This window comes from Mrakia frigida (assembly GCF_051309035.1).
Source record: "Mrakia frigida strain ATCC 22029 unplaced genomic scaffold BDY24scaffold_1, whole genome shotgun sequence".
In the NCBI taxonomy this organism is placed as follows: Eukaryota; Fungi; Basidiomycota; class Tremellomycetes; order Cystofilobasidiales; family Mrakiaceae; genus Mrakia; species Mrakia frigida.
Genome location: NW_027481280.1, coordinates 965,459 through 987,417, shown reverse-complemented (window position 1 = coordinate 987,417; position 21,959 = coordinate 965,459). Strand labels below are relative to the sequence as shown.

At 53.9% G+C, this 21,959-nt stretch overlaps 7 protein-coding genes across 7 annotated transcripts; 4 read left to right on the top strand and 3 right to left on the bottom strand.

Annotated features, from left to right (window-relative positions):
• Nucleotides 1–985: 985 nt before the first annotated feature.
• BDY24DRAFT_437597 (glycoside hydrolase superfamily) lies at nucleotides 986–3,969 on the top strand. The gene is made up of 14 exons (XM_076644282.1): nucleotides 986–1,092; nucleotides 1,212–1,260; nucleotides 1,386–1,458; nucleotides 1,755–1,839; nucleotides 1,927–1,944; nucleotides 2,038–2,065; nucleotides 2,136–2,157; nucleotides 2,246–2,292; nucleotides 2,361–2,444; nucleotides 2,527–2,646; nucleotides 2,745–2,841; nucleotides 2,917–2,950; nucleotides 3,018–3,142; nucleotides 3,230–3,969. Exons 1-14 carry the CDS (start codon nucleotides 1,012–1,014, stop codon nucleotides 3,555–3,557), a joined length of 1,191 nt encoding a protein of 396 aa, XP_076501284.1. The 5' UTR covers nucleotides 986–1,011; the 3' UTR covers nucleotides 3,558–3,969.
• Nucleotides 3,970–6,334: 2,365 nt separating this feature from the next.
• BDY24DRAFT_374139 (uncharacterized protein) lies at nucleotides 6,335–6,904 on the top strand. Its single transcript, XM_076638375.1, has 4 exons — nucleotides 6,335–6,358; nucleotides 6,452–6,523; nucleotides 6,622–6,678; nucleotides 6,753–6,904. Exons 1-4 carry the CDS (start codon nucleotides 6,354–6,356, stop codon nucleotides 6,835–6,837), a joined length of 219 nt encoding a protein of 72 aa, XP_076501283.1. The 5' UTR covers nucleotides 6,335–6,353; the 3' UTR covers nucleotides 6,838–6,904.
• Nucleotides 6,905–7,298: 394 nt separating this feature from the next.
• Nucleotides 7,299–13,047, bottom strand: TRS130 (transport protein particle complex II subunit TRS130). The gene is made up of 20 exons (XM_076638374.1): nucleotides 12,668–13,047; nucleotides 12,256–12,488; nucleotides 11,945–12,140; nucleotides 11,706–11,802; nucleotides 11,333–11,583; nucleotides 10,991–11,170; nucleotides 10,613–10,908; nucleotides 10,216–10,532; nucleotides 10,026–10,144; nucleotides 9,825–9,944; nucleotides 9,547–9,742; nucleotides 9,331–9,468; nucleotides 9,126–9,241; nucleotides 8,916–9,043; nucleotides 8,704–8,830; nucleotides 8,508–8,628; nucleotides 8,176–8,432; nucleotides 8,011–8,097; nucleotides 7,718–7,924; nucleotides 7,299–7,614 (listed from the first exon to the last, which is right to left on the bottom strand). Exons 1-20 carry the CDS (start codon nucleotides 12,992–12,994, stop codon nucleotides 7,354–7,356), a joined length of 3,774 nt encoding a protein of 1,257 aa, XP_076501282.1. The 5' UTR covers nucleotides 12,995–13,047; the 3' UTR covers nucleotides 7,299–7,353.
• Nucleotides 13,048–13,164: 117 nt separating this feature from the next.
• On the top strand, nucleotides 13,165–14,523 carry BDY24DRAFT_411221 (ribonuclease III domain-containing protein; the record flags this gene model as incomplete). The annotated part of the gene is made up of 5 exons (XM_076642900.1): nucleotides 13,165–13,365; nucleotides 13,502–13,516; nucleotides 13,649–14,077; nucleotides 14,176–14,360; nucleotides 14,475–14,523. 5 exons carry the CDS (start codon nucleotides 13,165–13,167, stop codon nucleotides 14,521–14,523), a joined length of 879 nt encoding a protein of 292 aa, XP_076501281.1.
• Nucleotides 14,524–15,327: 804 nt separating this feature from the next.
• On the bottom strand, nucleotides 15,328–16,451 carry BDY24DRAFT_411220 (ribonuclease III domain-containing protein; the record flags this gene model as incomplete). Its single annotated transcript, XM_076642899.1, has 5 exons — nucleotides 15,328–15,367; nucleotides 15,469–15,734; nucleotides 15,811–16,017; nucleotides 16,119–16,199; nucleotides 16,275–16,451. The coding sequence occupies 5 exons, from the start codon at nucleotides 16,449–16,451 to the stop codon at nucleotides 15,328–15,330; spliced, it is 771 nt and encodes a 256-aa protein (XP_076501280.1).
• An 825-nt stretch (nucleotides 16,452–17,276) lies between these two features.
• On the top strand, nucleotides 17,277–19,595 carry TLG2 (t-SNARE syntaxin TLG2). Its single transcript, XM_076638373.1, has 8 exons — nucleotides 17,277–17,422; nucleotides 17,499–17,723; nucleotides 18,058–18,110; nucleotides 18,186–18,289; nucleotides 18,404–18,566; nucleotides 18,700–18,812; nucleotides 18,919–19,224; nucleotides 19,303–19,595. The coding sequence occupies exons 1-8, from the start codon at nucleotides 17,307–17,309 to the stop codon at nucleotides 19,525–19,527; spliced, it is 1,305 nt and encodes a 434-aa protein (XP_076501279.1). The 5' UTR covers nucleotides 17,277–17,306; the 3' UTR covers nucleotides 19,528–19,595.
• A 67-nt stretch (nucleotides 19,596–19,662) lies between these two features.
• On the bottom strand, nucleotides 19,663–21,787 carry BDY24DRAFT_374131 (uncharacterized protein). The gene is made up of 7 exons (XM_076638372.1): nucleotides 21,216–21,787; nucleotides 21,053–21,126; nucleotides 20,637–20,972; nucleotides 20,370–20,555; nucleotides 20,192–20,290; nucleotides 20,002–20,117; nucleotides 19,663–19,927 (listed from the first exon to the last, which is right to left on the bottom strand). Exons 1-7 carry the CDS (start codon nucleotides 21,595–21,597, stop codon nucleotides 19,774–19,776), a joined length of 1,347 nt encoding a protein of 448 aa, XP_076501278.1. The 5' UTR covers nucleotides 21,598–21,787; the 3' UTR covers nucleotides 19,663–19,773.
• Between the last annotated feature and the right edge of the window lie 172 nt (nucleotides 21,788–21,959).

Sequence of the window (21,959 nt, the reverse complement as noted above, 5' to 3'; positions counted from 1 at the left end):
TCAACGTCTTAGGCGGAAGAGAGGAGCGGAAACACTGGAAAGAGAGAAGCGGGAGGAGACGAGACGAGGAGGAATGGCGTGCGTGGACGGAGGATCTCAGAGCTTCCTGGTGCTTTGACTTGAACCTTCTCTTGGGGACTGCTAGGGCGTCGATCAGGGGCTGGTAACTAGCAGAACCGATCCCGAGAGGACCTGTTTCGACGAGAGATCTCGAAGCGAAGAGAGTCGAGACGACGCGTACGTCGGTCGACGTTCCGCGCTTCCGCCCCCGCTTGCTCTGTTTTGAGATCGTAGCTGAGAGGGCCTGAAGTCGTTCGGTCCAGTCTATGTAGCAAATCATTTCTCAATCCTCTCGAGCCGATCCAGGCGTAGACCTGTGCGTCTACTCGGTAAAGTGACCGAAAGAGACGCGTCGCAATCGTGTCGTCGTGCCCGACTGTTTGCTTTCTTCTTCCTGATAGACTAGAGCTGTTGTCGAAAGCAAGTGTATATAAAGAACAACATCGTCTCCCCGTGCATATGTAACGGGCTTGTCGAACAAGAAGGCTCGACGGCAGTGATCTTGGAGGATCGAAGCATCGCGACTCGGAGACGAGTTTTTCCCACTTCTCGAACGGTTCGAGGGAAGCCGTCGGTGTTTTGATGACAGGGAGATCTACATGAACTCCCAGCGACGGACACCGAGACGAAGAGCTCGTTCTGGGGTGTGTTTCAGTTGGATTCGAGGGCGAGAACTCGCAGGGACTCGGGAAAAAGAAATCAAAGAACGACGGACGCGTCGCCAAACAGTCGTTCTCTTCTCTCTCGCTTTCCCTTCATATATTCCATCTCCTCTTCAGCTCGGATCTGGCAGGAAGGCCAGCTGAGATCTTTTAGAGATCGAACTTGGACAAGTTATGTAACCAAAGCTGCGTGAAAACGCACTGCCCCAGGCTGAAATGAAGGAGCTGAGCTCGCACCTGTTTGTCCTTCCTTTCAACTTCGACCTTCCCTCCCTCCCTCCCTTCAACCATGCTCGCCTCTCTTCTCGTCACTCTTGCTACAGCGTCGTGCACTCTCGCTGCTGCCACTCTGAATCCTGCTCTGACAAGGGTGAGTAAAGAGCGGGTGGGGGAGAGAAGCCTCCCTTTGAGCTCCTTCCTCCTCCTTCCCTCCCTCCCTTTCGAGCTTTTCTGACCTCGTTTTCGATGTATATACTCCCAAATACACAGTCCTTCTTTGGTCTAGCATATTCTCCCGACGGTGTGCTCCTTCCCTACTGTAAGACAGCTTTTCTATACTCCAAACGGATCGAAACGAGGCCGTCGTCTTCTTTCTCGTCCCTCGACCTCCCAGGCCCTTCCTTTCTCCTTCCGCTGACCCTTCTCCACTCTTTCTCTTCCCAGGTGGAGCCGAGCAGTCCCAGGTCACCGACGACATCATTCTCCTCGCTCAGATGACCCCCAGGATCCGTCTATAGTGAGTGTCTTTCACCTCTCGATTCGCAACGACGCTACCCTCCTCTCCTCCCTTGGCGACAGCGCTCTTGGTGAAGACGTCGAGATATTTCCCTTGAGGAGGAAACCTCCGCTGGAGTCGGACTCAGCCTGGTGGTGTGTGATCTGCTGCGATACATAATCTGGGCAGGAAGGAGGAGGGAGGACAGGGGACGCCCAGCCGCGGAATGTGAAGAGAGGAGGTCGTTGAGACGCTGGCTTCGGGCCTCGCTCTAATCTACGATACTGAAGCCTACCTTTTGTGTCGATCGTCTTCAGTGCGTCGGACTGCAACCAGACTGCTCTCGTGCTTCAAGCTATCCAGGATACCAACGCCGATTTGTCTGTGCATCTCGGAATCTACGTGCGTTCTTCATCGACGCGTTTGCCGCCGTCTGTGCCCTCTTGCTTCGCCGGTCGTACTGATTCTCAGCTCTTTATCGTCTCACAGATCGACGGAAACGATACTGTAAGCCCTGCTGAGGCTTTTCGAGGTATTTCGCGACCCTGACCGAGAACGACGTCGTCCCTCTTTCTCCCCGCGTTTGATTTCTATTTCAAGGTTTACGAGCGACAAGTCGATGCCATCGGTGAGTTCCCAGACACCTAGAGGCCATCGTATATCTTCGCAGCTGACCTTAGCACCCTCGTTTCCTTCAGTCGACGCGATCTCGAAATACGGGTGCGTTCGAGCCTTTCCTTGTGATTCGCTCGCTTCTTCATCGAATATTGACTGGCTCTCTGTTCCTTTTCTTCCTTCTGTTTCGCAGAACTGCTCATATCGCTGGTATCACTGTCGGAAACGAGTTCCTGCTTCGTGAGTTCGACTGCTTCCCGACTGTTCTTCGAAGGAGATCGCTCACCCGCGTCGTTCTCGTCTCTCAGAATCCTACGGAGACGGTGTCGCCACCGATGCTGCTGGAATCGCTGCTAGGACCGAGCTACTCGCATACATTCAGACCACCAACGGTGAGTTATCGTTTTTGACCACTTTTCCTCCTACACTTCACTACTGAGTCCCTCGACGTTTCCTTCCTTCCTTCTTCTTCAGCCACCCTCCAAGCTTTGAACCTCGACAAAGTCATCCCTCTCGGTACCGCCGACGCTGGATCAGCCGTCACTACTCCTCTTTGCGCTGGAGCTGACTTCGTTATGGCGAACGTTCATCCCTGTAAGTGTTTCGAGCGCACAGCGACGCGACGCGTCGACGGATTTCGATTCGATCTGACTTTTCGCTTCTGCCTTCTGCTTTTCTGTTCTCTGCTCTAGGGTTCGGATCCGTCGATGCCGCCGGTGCTGCCGCTTGGACGACCAACTTCTACAAAGAGTTCGACACTGACGTCTGCGCTCTGGCCTCGAACAACCCGTGAGTTGGAAAAACGATCGTCTTTTTCTTCTTGTCGCCACGACTGACGTGCCTCTGTCTCTCTCTCTCGCTCAGAACGATGTACATAGCTGAGACAGGGTGGCCAACCGTTCGTACATCTTTCCCTGTCGTTCTCGTCTTCGAATCTGACCCTCCTTCACCCTGTTTCTCGTTAGGAATCCGACAACGCGTCGCTCGCCGTCAACGGCGCCGACTCTCCCGCCGACCTCGCTGGGCTTCAGACCTTCCTCGATACCTTCGTATGCTCCTCCAACGAGAACAGCACCAACTACTTCTTCTTGTGGGTTGTCGATTCCGCTCCTCGTTACCTCGACGTTTGAACGCGACTGACTCGATTATCTTCCTCCCACCTTCTTCCTTCTTTCAGCGAGTTCAAGGACGAGACCTGGAAGGCTATCTACGGAGGAGTCGAGCAGCACTGGGGTCTCTTCTACCCCAACAGGACCATGAAGGCGGTTACGATCCCGACCTGCGAGGTCACCTCCCCCACCGGAGGAACCGTCGCTCAGCTCAACCTCGACGCTGGTAGTGGATCGTCGACTTCGGGAAGCTCTACCTCCACCGGTGACTCTGCCTCAAGCACCAGCACCAGCACCAACAGCAACACCGGAGGAGCTGGACGATCCGCTTCCCTCGGCGGACCCGCTTGGATTATCGCCGCTGGAGCTCTCCTCGTCGGTCTTCCCTTGATCTAATTAGACGACTCCTATCATCAAAAGTAGTCGATTTCAATCCTCCTTCGTCGTCTTCGCGTCCCTCCCTCTTCCATCGCTCCTTTGATCCCTCGCACTACCCCTTAATTAGCGTTTGATCTCTCCACTTCCCTTTTTTTTCTTGAACTTGCTCGGACGTTTTTCTTTTTTCGCATATGCATCGCACTCGCACTTACACTGTATCCTTTTTTTTTTCGGCCCTTTCTCCCTACATACCTCCCTCCCTCTTCCTCCTCACTTCGAACCAATTCGAACCTCCGTCCCTTTCGCTTTTTTAGGTTATGAGCTCAGCTCACAAGGACATTGGGGTGCGATCTATTTGCATGTTGAGGATATATAAAGGCCTCTCTCTGTCCGCAGACGTAAACTTGGTCGGATGTCAGATTTTGAAGGCGGGAGGAAGAAGAAAGGGCCTGGGAGATCGAGGGAGGCCAGAAAGAAGAACTTAGACGGCCTCGTTTCGACCGATTTGAATATAGAAAAGTTTTCTTGCAGTAGGGAAGGAGCACACCGTGGGAGAATATGCTAAACCGAGCCAGAAGTAGGAGGAAAAAGCTTTGAACCGGGAGGAGGATCAAGTCGCGTCGTCGCGTCGTCGTTCTTTCGAGATGGCCATTTCGAGCTTCTCCCGTTTCTGGAATTCTTTAGAAACAGGCGACCAGTGAAATCTCTCTTATCTGCTTTACTATTACGCTGTGTAGTCTAGCCCGAAGAGAGAGATGGAGGACAAGAACGACTGCTCTTGTAGAAGCTCACCTCAAATCAGCCTTTTTTGATCCTCAAACTCCGCTCTGAGAAAGAAAAAAGCGACCTGATGAGCAACGAGATCTAAAAGACGATAGCTCGATCCTGACATCGGTTCCTTCAGATTTTTTCGGCTCTCGTCGTCAGGGGACGATGGGCGCAGCCTCGACCCCTGACGAGTGAAGAAGGAAGAGAGGCGATCAAAAAGCTCTCCCTCAACCTCCAACCACGACAACCACCCAATTCAGATCCGTAGGATGTCACCTCGAGGCGACTCTTCCACCTCCACTTCTCGTCGCTCGCTCAAAAGGAAGGTTCGAGACGAAGAGGACAACGAGAACGAGCAGCATTCCAACGTCGTCGACCTCGCCAGAAGCGACCCAGCCGAGGAGGATGGATCCAGCTTCGAGGACGAGCGACGAAAGAGCAAATCGGCTCCGAAGAAGAAGCAGAAGAAGGCCACCTCGAAGAAGTCGAAGACTCCCAAGCTCCCAGCATGGAAGGATCTGAAAAGGACGAAGAAGAAAGGTCCTCATCCTGGTCTCGGCTGCTTCCCCGTCGAGGTTCTAGATCAGTTCGTCCTTTCAATTTCGCCTTTTTAAAGTGAAGAGAGAAGTAGCTGACCTTCTCTCCTACAGGATCATCTCGTTTGATTCGGACTTGGACGTGAGTGGGACGAGGGAGAGAGATGTGGAGGAGCCAGGGAGGGAGGAAAGGTCAAGCTCACCTCGATCTCTCTTTCCTTTCCTTTCGCTTCAGCTCAGAGACCATCTCGCTCTTGCGGGCACTTGTCGATACTTCAGAACCGTCTATCGAGATGGCGAGTCGTCTCGATCCTCCTGCTCTCCTGCACTTCTGACTCGTTCGTTGCGCCGTCGTTTCGGATCACAGTCGTCTTCCAGGTTCGTTCGAGCTCGAGCTCGCTTTCTTCCTTCCTTCCCTCTCTCGCTTCCCATCTTCAAAATCAGACTGCATCTGCAACCTCTCCTGACGTCTTTGTTCGTTTCCCTCAAGGTCCTCTTCAAGTACTACTTCTCTTCGTCGCCCGACTGCCCGCTCGTCTCTCCTCTCGGTCAAATCCACTCGTCTCCACGCTCCTTCTCTTTCGTCGGACCTTCGGATCGATCTCCCGGAGAGGCGAGGAAGATCTTCTCGCATACGTTCAAGGTCTCTCAGGACGGGTGGGGCGTCTCGGACGAGGACTGGGAGAATCACGCCGTTCGTCGAGTTCAACAAGACGAAGGCCGATCCCTAATCAACTTCCTCGATAAGGAGAGAGCAGCATACATGCTCGTTGTCAGGAAGGAGTACGTTCAGAAGTTTAAGAAGGAGACGGTAGCATGGGAGGCTAAGGCAACGAGGTTTGCTGGGGCAGCAGCAGCGAAGGTGAGCACACAACGCGTCGCGTCCGACCTTGATCGGGCTCGAGCTCAAGATCAATTTGATGGCTTTGAGATCGACTGAGTGCTGATCCAACCCTCTCATATCTTTGATTTTAGTCTGACTTCGTAGTGGGATGTGGTCGAAGACCCACTGTCGTTTCTGAGAGCGTTTTAGAGGAGAAGGAGAGAACGAAGCTCCTGGAGCAGATCGATTTTTACGGCGATTGGTCAGTCCCTTTCATCTTCTTGTCCTCGCAGCTCAATACAGTCGAAGCTAATCACTTAGAACCTTCGACTGAACCAGGATCGACAACACGAATCTGTCAGTGCTTTCCCCGTCGAGCCTTGACGACGCAAATTAGAGCTGACCGCCTTCTCGTTTCTTCTCCTCAAACAGTCTTCCTGAGAGGAAAGCTGAGCCTCGAGATCCCTGGAAGTCGGAGTGGAGGAATCGATGCGCCGAGGTTGTCAATCGAGCGATGATCCACAAGACGGAGGCTATCACGACCTTCAAAATCAAAAAAGAGGACCTCGAGCACCTCACAGCTCGACTTCAGGTCAGCTTCATTTCTTCTTGAGTCCTTCCTATCCATTGAGCTAACCTGTTCTATTTCTCCACGGCTGCTAGTATGGGTCGAGGAGCTCGAACGCCATGCAGTGAGTGAGGAGGAGCTGAGAGAGCGACGCGTCGAGTTGAGCTAATCCGAAGCTGACTTCGCTTTCACCTCGTTCTCGTCTCTTCATCAACAGCTACATCACTGCCGCCGTCGAGTCTCTGGCCTTAAGACTACATGGAGGACCTGAAGCTCACCGTGCTCACGTGTAAGTATCTTGTTGGCGTCGATCGGCACGTTGCTGAAGACGGACGAGCCTCTCGCTGACTCTTTCGGTTTCTTCTTTTTCTTCTTCCTCCCTGCCAGCAATACGGTCAACGCCAAAGTTCAGAAGCAGAAGGAGACTCGAGCGAAGAACGCTGCGTGAGTTTATGCTCCGTCTCGTGTCTTTTCATGACGAACGACTCACTCCGCTTTCGTCTCTTTTTGTCCAACAGAATCGCCGCCGAAGCAGAGTATCAAGAAGCACTCAATCTCGCTAAATTCGGAGCTCAGTACAGCGATCTTCCTGGCTCGGATTAGTCGCGTCGGTTGAGCACTTTTGGAGGATGGGAGGGACTCAGGGAGACGCTCAAGTCGAGCTCGGGGAGGTGTCAGGAGGCGGTAGCTTTGCTTCAAGTCTTGGTTTATTTCGGGGATGATCAGTCCAGTAACGATTTGTTTCGATGAACTTCACTCGTTGAGCCTCGAGCAGCGACTGGGATCTAGTGAGATCGACCGGACGACGCGAGGTTCCTGTCCCTACCTTGCCCCCAAGGCAGACGACTCATTTCTTTATCAGGTTCTTCGTCTGCGAACCTCCCCAAAACATCAAGATACAGAGAAGATCCAGAAGAAGAGGGAACGGTAGAAGCTCGCTACCACAGAATCTGGAAAGAACGATCGATCCGAGCGAGTTCCCTTTTCATCGACTGGCTTTTGCCCATATTCTTCTTCTCAACCTCCCCTTCCACGATTCAACAAATAATCTGATACAACAGAGCGTACAGGAGTTTACAAAGGTGGCCAAGAAATGCTAGCGTAACGACATTAGATCTGTCAGCCCTCGACTCCCACCTCCTCCCCTTCCCAGCCTCCCCAGCCGTTCCCCGTCGGCGTCCCAACAACGAAGGTGGATCTTCCAGAGAGAGGCAGGATTTCTATTCGTTCAGCCGCGTTGATGAGGTAGGTCTCCGACGACGGGATGGAATGCTGAGGTATCGACGACGAGGGAGCCGGTTGGACGCTGACTCGAGGGAGGAAGAGAGATCCGTGATGGACGGGGATCAGAGTGAAGGTCGAGGAGAAAGACTCGTCATCCTGAAAGGTAGTTGTGAAGAAGGAGAGGAGGAAAGTGGGAGGAGTCAGCAAGTGCGAGAGGGAGGACGAAGGAGACAGTTGAAGTTCGGCGAAGAAGACCCACCTTGGACATAAACGTTCCCTTCTTCCTTCCGCTGACGAGCCAATGCTCGAACTCTGCTCCTAGATCGTACGACATGAGGATTTCTTCGGGTTTCGGACCTCCTCCCGACCAGCGAGAGGAGCAATCTATACTCATCACGACGGTGAGAGGTTGACCGACGCTGAAAGGTCCTGTTGTCGAGATCGAGAGTCGAACCGCAGAGAGGACCTACGGGACGAAGATGAGGGGAAAACATGAGAGAGTCAGTGATCGTCAAGGTGGAAAGGGACGAGCGAACGACGGCTCGAATTCACCTGACGAAGAGGCACGTCGACGGGAATCTCGAGCGTCCGCCAGGGGAGGTCCGGTCCCGAGAAGGGAGCTTCGTACTCATCCACGACCTAAAAGAGAGCAAAAGGGCCGTGAGCAATGGCTCCAAGAAAGAATGGAAACAAGGAAGGCGACGAAAACAAACTCACCTCGACAGCCTTCCTCCAAGCGACTTGCAAGGCTCCCTCAACCTTCTCGCCCAATCCCAAGCCCTTCACGACCCTCTGAAGATCGAGATCCTCAACTTCCGGGATCTCGAGCAGTCCAGAAGCGAGGAAACGAGTCTCCCATCCGTCAACGGACTGAATGCTGTCGACGACGGTTTTGAGCAGCCAGGATTCCTGATCGAGGAGGTCGGAGGATTCGATGAGAGGGTGAAGGAGGTTTCGGATGGTCTCTCGCAACTCTGTGAAGATGAAGAAAGCAAAGAAGATCAGCTCAAGAGATTCGGGGAAGGAACGAAGAAGGAAGCGCGACTCACCGTCGGCGACGGTTCGATAGATGACGGTGAGACGAAGTGGATCGTGCTCCAGTCCTTTGGCGGCGTCCTCCTTGAGCAGAAGTCGGAAGAGGAATGAAGCTGGCATCCGAGGGGAGACGTTCTGGCAAGAGGAAGGAGATCGAGCGGACGCGTCAGATTCAGCCTCGAAAGAGAGGGAGGGAGAGAAAGGACTCACGGTAGCTGGACTTGAAACATCTCGAGCAGTCTGGATATCTACCGTCGACTTGGCACCAACAAGCGAAGCAGACTTGATTCGGATGTGATTGAAACCGTCCGACGAGAGAGTGAACTTCGAGAAGAGACTGCTTCGACGACGAGGAGCGAACGGCGAGTCGTTAGCGTCGAAGAGATAGAGTTGTTCGAGTGGGACTGATAGTGTCTGCTTACCACTCCTCCCTGAAGATATCCTGAACGTTGACCGCCAGCGGTAAGGCAAGGACGAGTTCTCTCGTCTTCCTGAAGGCTCGTTTCTGATTCGGTCGCTTGTCCGTCCAGTAGTCGATGCTGATACGAACCTGGGAGCGAGAAACGATAGAGGGAAGGTCTTACTCAGCCCTGAGATCCGAAGGGGAGGCGAAGTGGAAGGTTTAAGCTCACCTCGACACCCGTTCCGCTGGGAGAGCCTCGATACGGGAAGGAAAGAACGATGACTGAGTTCGGCGAGAGTCCTTCGAGAATCAAAGCTTCGGAGTCGGATTCAGAAACCTTGGTATCTAAAGATGGAGAGCAGAAACATGATGGTCAGCTTCCGAGCCAGAAAAGGAAGAAGGAACGAACGAGAAACGAGACGCCTCGAACTCACCTCTCGACAGAACCGTCGCCTCCGTCACATCGAACGAGAGCTCGTCGTCCGGTATCCTCAGGGAGACTGAAGCCTTATTGACGGTGTTCCTTCCTGTCGTGATCTCCATCAGGATAACGGGTTGAGAGTCAAGGCGAACTGAGAGGAAGAGAAAGAAGGGAGGAGGTCAGATCGACTAAGCAGCGGAACGAAGAACGAGGAACCGAGACGACTTACGCTCCAAAGGAAGAAGGACCTTGGCGTTCAAAGCATTTCGATCCTTCGGTATTCGTAGAACGGGTAGGGACGGCGTGAGGGAGAAGGCGGGTGCTGTCGTCAAGGAGGGTTTCGAGGGAAGCCACGAGTAGTGGAACGCGACTCTCGAGATCCGAACTTGAGAGGTTTCGAGGGTGAAGAGACCAGAGACGGGCATCTGGAAGAAGGAAGAAAGCTTGAGTAAGTATCGAGAGGGCCTGAAAGGGTACAGGAAAGGTAGAGGAGAGAGAGAGACGAACCGGGCAGAACACCTCGACGACGTTCTCTCCAGGCTGAAGCTCCGTCTTCCCAGACGTGAACCAGAGTTGCTCGAGCTCTCGACCTGAGAGACAAGCTCGGACATCGTCCACCACGACGGTCTTTGAGGAGGAGGAGAAAGAGGTTGCAGGCGTCAGTCGAGCTCGAACCCGAAAAGAAGGACAGACGAGCTTTGAACTCACGCAAGAAAGACGATTCGACACCAGCATCTTGAAAGCGCACCCGTCTTCTTCTCCAGCAGGCAAAGCTCGTTCTGACTGAGGTTTGATCGAGAACACTCCGTGTGCGTGCGTCGGGAGTTCTGGAAAAGAAACGCGTCGGTCAGCCCTTACTTCTCTTCTCCCCTTCAACCACCGAGCAGACGGGACTCACCTTTCTCCAAAGCCTGCCCAGCTCCCCTCAACCCATCCACGAACTCTCTCAGCTCTCCGTTCGCAGCGTCCACTCCGTCCTCGCTCTCCCCATCCTTCGCTTCCATCTCCCAGCCACCCTTCAGTCCTCCAACACACCGGCTCATCAACGACAGCACGTTCGCAATCCACTCCTTGTCCCTCGGCAGACTGAGGAGTTTGTGGACTCGGAGGAGTTGAAGCAGGTAGTACGACTGGAGAGACGGTTGAGGGTAGGTGGCAAGACGAGCGTTGAGAGCGAGGAGACGAGAGTAGGATGGTTGGAGGCGGGAGCGATGGCTTTGAACGACGAACGACGGGGAAACAAAGTCAACATCGGGAGTCGGCGAACACAGATAGTCGGGAATTGGCAAACTCACAGATCTAGAACAGCTAGACTCCCAATCAGTTCCATCGTCGACCTCTCCTTCCTGGCACCAGCAAAGCAGTCAATCGCCTTCGTCGTCGTCTCAAAGAACAACACGTCGAACGCCTCCTGGTTCCCCAACGCAGCGACGAGCTCTCTCCTCGAGATGGTAGGCTTCGGTTTCAACCCGTCGGGTGGAGAGGTCGGAGGAGGGACGAGGGAGGAACGACGTGACCAGGAGGAGATGAGGTGAGAATTGAAAGGGTAGGTCGAAGGGAGGTGACCTGCTTGAAGACCGAGCTTATCGAGCTGCAGCACCAAAAAAACAAAGAAACGAGTGAGATGAGATGAAGGGAGAATGGAGTTGAAGGAAGGAGAAACGAAAACGAACCTGACTTCTCGCAAGCTTGTAAAGATCGGCCTTCGTCGCCAGAGCTGAGGTTTTCGTGACGGGATCCGGGTTGGGAGAGGAGGGTAGAGGGATCGATCCTTTCCATTCGTCGCAAGTGTCGATGATATTCATGCAGGACGAGTAGATCCAAGATTCGAGGAAGTTGTCGGCGAGGGAGTCCTGGAAACGAACGGAACGGAGAACGACGCGTCAGTTTCGCGTCCCTCGACATCGGGCCCGATTTCGCGTCTCCGTCACCGATTCCCCGATCCATCACTGTCCCCTCTATTAACCCCTCTCCAATTCAGGTCCTCGAATAGCTCAAAACGGAACCAAACTCACCTGATTTTCACTCAACACCCTCCCGAAACTCCTCACAAACTCGGCTCCCTTCTTCAACACCTCCTCTCCTCTTCCCATCTTCCCCAACATTCTGCACTGCCTCGCAAAGACGTAGATCCGGAAGTCGAAGACGGAGATGGAGTTGGCGAGGATGAGATCTCGGTAGGGTTTGGCGGAGACGGAGAGGATCGAGGAAGAGTCGTCGGAGGGAGAGGTTCCCCCAAACTTGCCGAACCAGGAGAGGTTGCGCTCTGAGACAAGAAAGATGAAATAGATAAAAAAGTGGTAGAAGGTGGGTAGAAAACGTCAGCGAAAGAGTGGGACGAGAACAGAACGAGGAGAACGCGGACGAGGAGGAAGAACGAAGACGCACCTTTGAGGACTTGGAAGAACGAAGCTTCGAGCTCGTCATACTGGATCATAGCGTCCTCGAAGAGGTTCATGCCTTCGAAGGAGTAGGCGAGAGATTCCTACCAAAGTTGAAGAACCGAAGTCAGTCCTGCTCGTCAACGCGTCGAGCTCACTCCCTCTGTCCCTTCCTCCCTTCCGCCTCGATCTCTCATCGACACCCCCCACTCCCCGCAGCACGGTAACAAGGGACCAAAAACTCACCTTCAAGATGAAGAAAGTACAGAAATTCCACCCCGGCATCGTCCTCAACCCTTCCATCGCCTTGGTCTCCTCCTCCCTCTGAGCGACGTTGGCATCGAAGGACGAAACGATCCCGTCCTTCATCTTGGAGATCAAGTCCATCCACAGAGCTGGATCGTCCGGGGCTGGAAAAGCTGGTCGAGAGAGTTGAACGCATCTGCAGCAACACGACGAAAGGAAGGAAGCGTTCAGCCCACGAGCTCAACATCTCTGCTTCCTTCTCGTCGTCCTTCCCTTCCTCCTCCTCAGATCCCCATTCGTCTCAGACTCACCTGTCTCTCTTCCCAACGTTAAAATCCCCTCTAATCTTATCCAGCACGCTCCCTCCTCTGAACAACCTTCCAGCTGCTGAGGTGGGTGCTGGAGAAGCTGACTTGACGGTCCCTGTCGTTGGATCCGGTTTGACGACGAGGACGATGATCCATTCTTGATTTTTACGCTGGGAGACGAGAGAGAGCCAGTCTTTGAGTTGTTTCTTGACGGTGGATTTGTAGGTGTCGGCGTCCTGGGGGAATCAAAAGGAGAAGAGAGAGGAGAAGGAAGGAGAAGGAGGAGGCGTGAGCTCGCGACCGATGGGAGAAGGTCTCGTTGGTTCGTTGAGAGAGCTGTAGGCCAACCCAGCTCGACAGACAAAGTTTCGGAGAGTCTTCTGAGCCCATAGAGTGATAGGGATGAGCTACTTACCTCGCAAGTGACGAAATAGCAGTTCAGGAAGGGTTTCTCGAGGAAAGACCCAGGCGTCATGCTCTCCCTCCCTCCTCCTCCTCCTCCTCCTGGACCTCCTGAGCCAGCCTCTCCAGCTCCTCCAACTTCCAGGGCTCTGAACTCTACATCGACAGTTTGGATAGTCCTCAACGAAGGTCGACTGAGTGGCTTCCAGTGCAGGTTCTTGAGGGGGAGATGAGATCGAACGGCTGTTCGGATGTTGGCCCAGTCGGGAGCCGTTAGGAAGGAAGGAGGAGCAGAGTACGTCGAGATGACTCTCTGGGAGGAAGAAGAAGGGAGGGCCATCCACTATGAGAGTAGCTTTGAGCGGTGGAAGGGAGGGTGTTGATGGTTGAGAGGGAAGGAGGAGGAGGGACCTGTCGGCGAGCTCGCTTCATTTCAGCTCTTCCTTTTGCTCCCAACGACCATCATCTCCTCAAAGCGACCTCTTCTCTACTTCTCCTTCGTCTCCGGACATGGCCACCTCGACTCCTGAATACGAGCTCTTTCTCAGTCAACTCAAACCGTCCGATCTTCCACCCTTGCCGGATCTCCCTCTCAAGCTCAGACGACTCGCTGCAACTCATCCTTCCTATGCGGGAGGAAACAAGACTGAACCCTTCGAGACGTCGGAGGAATCGGGAACAGCTTCGATGGCGTCGTACAAGACGTTTGAGGTCAGTGCGATCAGTACAAGAAGGAGGAGGACGGGAAGGGAAGGGAGGAGGAAACGTGAGCTCGAGCTGATCAGTTTTCTCCTTCCTTTTTTGCTCTCTTTGCCCCCTCTTCCGCTTCGTTTCTGTAACTGCACAGTTCGTAGGAGATACTGTGAGTACTCTAAGATATTACTTCATCCTCAGCAGATTGTAATTGAGCGAGAAGGGCTCAGGAGCACGAACCCCAAGCTCACCTCCTCCTCCCCTCCTCGCCCCCTCCCTTCTCTCTCTTCCTCCTTCCTAGATCATCCAACTAGCATCCACCCTCCTCATCAAAGCCACCCACCCCCGTCTCTCCTGCGGAGCCATGACCGACATCCGAAAAGATCTCGTCTCCAACAACACGCTCTCTCATCTCTCTCGTCTTTACCTCCTCCCTGCCACCCTCCTCGCCCACCCAGCTCAACTCCACCTCCTCCGGTCCTCCAACCTTGTCCAAGCGCAGATGATGGAAGCCTATATCGGTGCCCTCGAGACTCATCACGAGGGACATGAGGTGGCTTTGGAGTTCTGTAGGGAGATGTTCAAGCCGTTGTTGGAAGTCAGCTATCTCAACAGGAAAGTCGTGCAGTTGCAGGCTAGTTTGGTGAAGCTGGGGGTCAGTGGCGCAGCGGGAGGAGAAGGGGGTGGGGAGAGTGTGGGTGGTGGGCCGGCGGATGTATCGATTTTAGAGGTGAGTGGGCGAGCCTTGACGAGCTCGAACGCGTCGTCTCTTCTTCTGACCCTTCTTGCTTCCCATCCTCTCCCTTCTTCTTCGTTACCGACCTGCAGGAATGGTCCAAAAAGAAGGGCAAACTCGGTAGAGTCGTTCGCTACGAGAGAGGAGAGTCGAGTGGTGCTTCGAACGCACCGAGGCACGAAGGGACGCTGGTCGTCGAGGCGCCGGGGATGGAGCCGTTGCTGGTGGGACCGATTCTGGGAGCTGCTGGAGAGAGGTGGAAGACAGTTCAGTATAGGTGAGCTCACTATCTCGTCCTGTCTTGACGGAGGAAGTGGAGGAGGAGGGAACGAAGAGCTGACGATGTTCGCTTCGACGCGTCCGTTTTTTGTGTTCGATGTTTTGGCTGCAGACTCGCTCATCAAGCCAACCTCGAACTCAAGCTTGTACCTCCTCCCTAGCACGGTCGCAAGCTCTCTCCTCTGCCCTATTTCGTCGAAGAGAATGAGTTCTGAACGGGAATCGATGGCCTCGGAACTCCTGTTCGACGCGTCTCAAAACCTCGTCGCTCCTTCTTGCTACAATCATCCTGTGAGTTCGTCCTCATTTCCTTCGAACCGTTTTTAACTCTCTCTCCCCCCCTTCAAACCCATCTGTTCTTTCCCCTCCGCGCTCTCTCTCGCCTGGCTGACTTTCTCCCGGCCCGTCTTGATCCCCCTTCTCCCTCTCGCTCCAGATCTTGTACCTCTCTATCGCTGCTTGCTGCTCGACCTACCTCGGCGGACGGATCAAACTTCACTAGAACTGCCTCGGCTCTTGACTACCTCGAGCTCGAGCTCGAGCGAGGTCGAGGCGAGATCGGATCCTTCTTTCTTAGTCTTCAGCTCTCGATCTTTCTCCCTCAGCTCGTACTCTTAGATGTAGTTCTCTTTGCAGTTGCTCGAAGATTTTGAAAGAGTGTGGTGTATAGTGAGAGAGAGAGAGAGAGCCAAAACGAGTGTGAAGTGGTCGGAGATGAAAGAGAGGGAAGGAAAAGGAAAAAAGGAAGACGCGTCGGAAAACCTAACAAGCGAAGTGCGGAGCGAACGAGAAAAAGTCCAAGTTCACGACGAGAGCACAAGCTAACAAAGGAAGAAAAAAACTAAAAACGAAATGAGGCAGGGTGTGCAAGAGGCTCTCGCTGTGAAGTACCTCGAGAGATCTGGAGCGTCTCTGGAGGAATGGCACAGCGAGAGCCTCTTGCACACCTACAACCGTTCTTTCGCCTAGATGAGTCCCAAGTACTCGCAGGCGGCGTGAGCGAGTCTTGTTGTGTTCCGGCGAGAGAGGAAGGGAGGAGGAGAGTCGGTCAGCGACGAATCGAGAGAAGAGAGAGAACGCGACGCGACGAAACGAAACGAACTTACCTCTGTTGAACGATCTTGTACTTCTGACCTCGAATTCCTTGAATGGGACCGAAGGTTTGAGTAACGCCGTTGTGCTGAACGACGAGCGATCCGGAGTGATGAGGTACGTTCGACAACCCGATCGACGGTCCTCGCTCGAAATGGTAGTCTCGTCCTCGAGATCGGACCTGCATCTTCCACTCCTCCAAGAGCATGATGTCTCCAGGACCGCAGTCCTCCTCGTACTCGTCGTAAGCGTCGTAGGAGCCGTAAACGACCAAGGACGACTGCGATGGACGACCGCTGCTGAATCGAACCTCCTCCTGTTTCCTCGTACGCTCGCTTGATGAGAGGTCGAAGGACGCTCGTAGCGAAGTCCAACGCCGCCTGGGTTCCGGAGTTGACGTAGATCGATCCGACGAGGGCCTCGAAGAGGTCGGCTTGAACTCCTGAGTTGTTTCGAAGGGAAGAGATCTGAGCCGGGTGAGCTCGGAGGTGTTGATGAAGGTTGTAAGCTCGAGAGATAGCCGAGAGAGTGTTGTTAGAAACGACCAGTCCAGCGATGGTGGTCTAGTAGAAGTAAGGTGCAGGAGTGGAAAAGGTGAGACGGGGAGAGGATTCGAACTCGGCGCGTACGAGGAGGAGGGAAACGGAGCGATTGACAGACTCACCATAGCTCCGCAGGTGAGGAAGAGATGCTCGTTGAAGAGATACATGGTCGTGGCGGCACCAATCATCTTGTCTCCGAGGTGCTGCAGAAAGAAGGGAAGGTTTAGCGAGAGCAGAGGAACTGAGGTCGAAATGAACGACTGCTGAGATGGGCTCACCTCGAGCCTCTGGTAGTCCTGAGCTTTCCCAGCTGTCTCGAAAGATCGAAGAGCGCTTCCGAGGAGAGAAGTGTGGGTCCTTGACTTTACGACGAGGTCGAGAGGAAGGTCCAGGGGAAGGGGAGGGAGGGAGGACTTGAAGTCAAGGTTTTCAACGTAGGTGGCGAAAGAGGACATGTGAGGGCTGATATGATCCAAAGAGAGACGAAACGTCAGAGAACACCTCTCAAATGACTGGGAGGAGAAGACGACACAGACCTGGTTCGAAGGCGGGAACGCTCGGACTCGAAGGGAGGGAGGAAAGAGGGAGGGGTTATCGTGGTTGGAAGGGAACCGAAGAGAAGGTCGAGATTTCTAGCAGCTTTATAGAGAAGATTGGTCTTCGAAAAGATAGGAGAGGCGGAGTCAAGTTCCAGAAGAACAGGTTAGAGAGGAGCGAGAAGCGAAGGGGAACTGAAACGAGCTCGCCCTCCTGAGATGGGCTAAAACTTCTCGGGAACAGATTTCGCACTGAGAAGAAGGAAAAAAAAGTTAGTCAAGCGTCCTGGAGTTTTTTTTCATGAGATTAAAGCTCACCTTTCGAGCTCTAGAGCGAGACCAAAACGAGGAGGAAGGAGGTCGAGCTCAACAGTTCGAGGCAGCCGTCGTTCTCCTTCCAGAAAGCAGGGTCGAAGAGATCTTCTGCCAGGATATGATCTAAATGATCCGCCAATCGATCTTCTCCGTGCGTGCTGGGCTCAAAACCGGTGAGGAAAAGGCAGGAGGGAGCTGAAGGATGAAGGTTGGAAGGAGAAACGACGACGCGTCCTTCGTTCGCTCCCTCGCTTTCATTTTGAGAAATGGCCGTATATTTCTCGACTTCTAGATCGGTGAAGTTTCAACCATTCCTTCCAAAAAAAAAACTGCATTCTCTCAATGGAAAGATCACCACGTTTTCGCTGCGGCTCTCGGATGTCGAGGCCTCAAGCTCGACATCTCCCCTTCCTCCTTCTCCCAAACGCTCACCACCGTCTCGAAGCCTTTAGCCTTCGAATGGCTCCCTTCCCTGACCGCACCTTCTCTCCTAAACCTCGCGAACGTGAATCTTCCGGCTACTCGTCTTCAAGTCCTTCCACTCCCTTTCAGGAGGATCGAGATCTCTTCCAAACGTGAGCCTCTCCCTCCCAACCTTCCTCCCTCCTCTGCCCATCTTTGGACTGACCAAGCCCCCTTCGTATCTCGCAGACCGACTACTCGATCTCGCACGCTCCTCTTCCTCTCGGTTCGATCCTCCTTCTCGCATCCCTCCTCGAGCTCTAGGCCTTACGGAGGAGGACGGAGTTCGTACGACGCTGCTGATGATGACGAGGAGGACGAGAGCGCTGGATTGATGGGTAGAACTGCTAGTAGGGACAAAGGGAAGGGACGGGAGACGAGGGTGGATATGGGGGCTGGTTTGCCGCCTGTTTGGTGAGTCCAATCGCTTGCCGAAGGAGAGGGAAAGGGAGGAGGGAGGGAGGGGGAAGAAAGGAAGCTCGAGCTCGATAAAGGGAGAGCGAGCCATCCTGCCTCTTTCGAGAGATTTTCAACGCGAGAGTGCGTTGGAGAGTCGTCGCTGTGCACATCCGCTGCAGCTGGCCCCCGAGATCAGTCTTACTGGTCGAGCTGGATGGTGGAACAGCTAGCCAAGCTCACTTCGTTCGAGCTCAACACCCTTCCGTCGGCGACGTTTTCTCCTTCCTCTCCTCTTCTCTTCCGTAGAACGCCCTTTCTGACAACTCGTATCCCCTCTTCGGACTCATAGGGTGGACACCTCCGACTCGGTCAATGCTCTCTTGTCTGGGATCAACATCAAAGGTTCGTCCCTCCTCCTTCCCCTTCGCTCGACCAGATCGAGCTCAAGCTCATCTTCCATCTCTCCCTTTCGTTCAGTTGCAACCCTCGACAAGCTACACGCCAAACATGTGCTCCCAGGGTTCAAGGATCGGTCTGCCGAGGAGAGAGAGATCGAAGCTGTTACGGCCTCGGTGACCAGGGTGAGCTTCGACCTTTCCGACCTTCTTAAACTTCTCGGTCGACCGCTAGCTCTTCTGCCTTCGAAGACTGACCCACCGCTCTGTTGCTCATATATCTCGATGTTCATCCTTTAGGACTTCCGTCAAGCTCAAAACCTCATCAAACGGATTCGACCCTCCACCGGAACGCCGACTCGAGCAGAACTCGTTTCAGCTTCGAACGTCCAGCGAGGATTGGCTGGAAAGGTTCAGGACCTCAGTGGAGCCTTCAGGAGGAAGCAGAGGGTCTACATGCAGAGTGAGTCGAGGGTTGCTCTCGTGCCTTTTATCCTGCCGAGGTTGTGGGAGAAGGGACGGTCGAACGGAGGAAGGAACGAGGACGCGTCGAATTCTGACTTTCCCTCGTCCCGGTTCGAATGGTCTTGTCTCAGAGCTTCAAGGCCACGCTATCAAAAATGCCGATCTCTTGATTGCTTCGGGAGCTGTAACTCTCCCTTCATCGAGTACGGAAGCGCAGGAAGCGCTGGAGGAGGATCTACAGGCTGTGAGTCCAGCTCTCCTTCTGCTCTTATCCCCTCCCTTCTGCTTCTTCACTTTCACCTTTACTGACTCTTCCCTCCATAAATTTTACCGTACCTCTCTCATCGCAGTCCCAATATCAACTCCAATCCCAACTCTCGACCTCCAACCCTCTCGACTCCCAAATCAACCAACGCTCCCAAGAGCTCTCCTCCATCGCTCAATCGATAACGGAGCTTGCCGATCTCTTCCGTGATCTAGGGGATATGGTCGTCGAGCAAGGAACTCTTCTTGACTCAGTGGAGTACAACATCGAGGTCGTAGGGAGGGAGATGAAAGGAGCGGTGGAGGAGTTGGAGCAGGCGACGACTTATCAGAAGAACACAGGGAGAAGGAAGTGCATCTTTTTGTTGATGTTGATCTGTGTAGGACTGGTGGTGAGTTGCTCTTCGTTTTTTTCTCCCTCTCTTTCCTCGAGCTGATCCTTTCCCGTCGTTTCGTTGTTCGTCGAACAGATCGTCCTCATCTACAAACCTCGTTCTCACTCCTCCCCTTCAACCCCACCGCCAACGCCTCCGATACCGATCCCAACAACCGTCAAGGTCGCCGGAAGGTGTAAGATCGCCATGCCTCGGTTCCAGGTCGTTGATGAGGGAGAGCAGGATCCGTGGGCGAGGAGTCGGACGCAGGAGACGAAGAAGAGGATGAGAGCTCGTCGGCGTCGAAGTGTAGCTCCCTGAGGGAGTCGGGAGATTTAAATAAGTACTTAGTTTGGGCTAGGATGAAGTAATGCGTTTATCACTGCATGCTTGAGAGTTGAGGAGAGATTCGAGTCGAGCTCGAGGAGGTCGCGTCGGGAAACGGCTCTCAGTCGGTATAGAGTGAAGGCAGATCACATTAGAAATTAAGAGGGATTAGAAAAGCGTAAGTAGTATGAGTCAAGAGGGCAAGAGGTGAAGGGAAACGAGAGAATCTAGACGGAGCCCTCACGCCCTCATCGTTCGAACGCGGTGATCCGCCTCCCAGTGGGTCCAAATTGGAGGTTCCTCCTGGACGCAGGCCTGCTCGAAGGTCGAGGGCAGGTAAGCTGGAGGAGGTGGGACTCTCCAACCGGGCTGCTCGAGACCGAGAACAATTTCACTGAGGAACAGATCGAACCGAGTCAGTGAGAAAGAAGAAGGAAGATGGCCGGAGGACGAAGAGGGACAGCTCACCGAATCAGAGCGCCTCTGCTTTGTATTAACTGACTATGGGTTCGATCGGTGTCGGTGTAAGAAGAGTACTGAGATGTACTGAGTGGAAGGGGAGAAGAGTTCGGACCGCTCCAGGACTGCGAGAGGGAAGGAAGAGATAGTGTCAGCCGACGACGCGACGAGAACCAGTCGATCGATCTTGAGAGCTCACAGTCAAATCCCAGTAATCGCCATGAATGACGCTGATCTCGAGCCCTTGTCCTATCTGCTCTGTTAGGTGCATGAAGTTCGGAGGTCCTCCGGAAGTGAGCTGCAGAGGGGAAGCAGAAGAAAGAGGATGGAGAAGGAGGTCAGCGAGAGAGCATATCCAGACGAAGAAATAAACTCACCTGTGAAGTTCTCAGTCTCGCTCTAGGACCAGGAATGTAGTGAATCCTCGGGTCGATCTCTTCGAGCCTGAGGTAGTCTCGATCTGCTTGGTTTGGGAGAGGTCGTCGAGCGTCGAAGATGGCCTTGCGATCCAAAGTCGAAGTCGATGCGACCAGTTTGAGAATGAGAAGTTGAGCGGAGGCGACCTTGAAGAAACAGACGAGTCAGATGAGGTCAGATCGGAAGGAGAGAAGAAAGGATCGAAGTCTGGGAGGAGGAAGACTTACAATCGCGTCGATTTGGGGGTTGCTGAGATATCCGTCGCTCGGATGATGGCGATTCTGGTGAGAGACTCGATGAAACTCGAACAGTCTCCACTTCCACTCGAGAGTGTCGTCCCCAGTTCTGATCCAGGAAGGGTAGTCGTGGAGAGACGAGGCGAAGGAACAATAGGAGTAGGTTGGGAGGTGTTGGGGGGGGACGTGAGGGTAGGCAGCCGAGAGGTTGAGAGCGAGGCGGATCTTGTCGACGTTGATACTTGGGAAGGATAAATGGGAGAGCTGGGTGAGTTGAAATTCAGGTCGAGGAGCCGAGGAGAGCACGGAGGAGGAGCCGTTCATGAGCTGGAGCGGAGGAAGGAAGTCGAACGAAGCGGTCAGCTGGTGTTTCGTGGAGAAGGGAGTGAAGAAAGGTGGAGACTGACAGATCCGAATAAGCTGAGGCAATTCCTTTCTCCAGCTGTTGGGATCGATGCAGCTTTTGAACGAGGCGACGAGTCTGCGTCGTCCAACGAAAGCAAACAGTCAGCGACTACTACAGGCGCCTCCTGCCCTTCAAGCATCCGCAAACGATAGACAAATACTTACCCCTATCCATATACCAGACTTCGGGACTTGCCTCCAGCTTTGGAGAGGAGGGAAGCATACGAAACGGCTGAACGACGTCCAACAGGCTCGAGCTCTCCTCCCTGTTCTCCCCCTCGACAAGCCTGTTGATCTCGTCCTCTCTCTCCCCGAGCTCGGAAAGCCTCGCCACCAGCTTCCGAATGATAGTATCCTTCTCATCCTCTCCCAACGACTGTTCCCCAGGACCAGTCGCTGAGCTCTCTCCTTCCTCCTCGGTCTTCTCCTTCTTCAATTCCTCCTTCTTCCTCGCTCTAAGAGCTGCTGATTTCCTTCGATTCCGTTCCCTCTGGAAGTCGAGCTTCTCCTCTGGGCTCAGACCTGCGAGTTTGCCGACGGGGGGCATGGGAGAAGCGTGCAAGAGAGGGAGGGAGGGGAGGGGTGCTGTGCAGAGGCGAAGCGACAAGAGGACGACGACTCGTTCCGCGACGAGGTTGATTCTTGATTCTCCGAGGTTTGAAGGAGAAGAAAAGGGCGAGGAGGGAGTGGGACGTGGTGGTAGAAGGAGCGTTTTGTCGACGTGGTGGGTGGTGGGTAGAGGAAGAAGGAGAGGGGAAGGAAGGAAAGCTCGAGCTCATCAGTTCCCTCCTTTGTCCTCTCCCTCCAGGGGCCTCGTCTGACCCATGCTTCCCTTTCCTACTTCCAAATTTTCACTCGACCTCAAACCTGACAAGTCCTTTATACCTTTAGGTCGTCAAGAGTTCGACG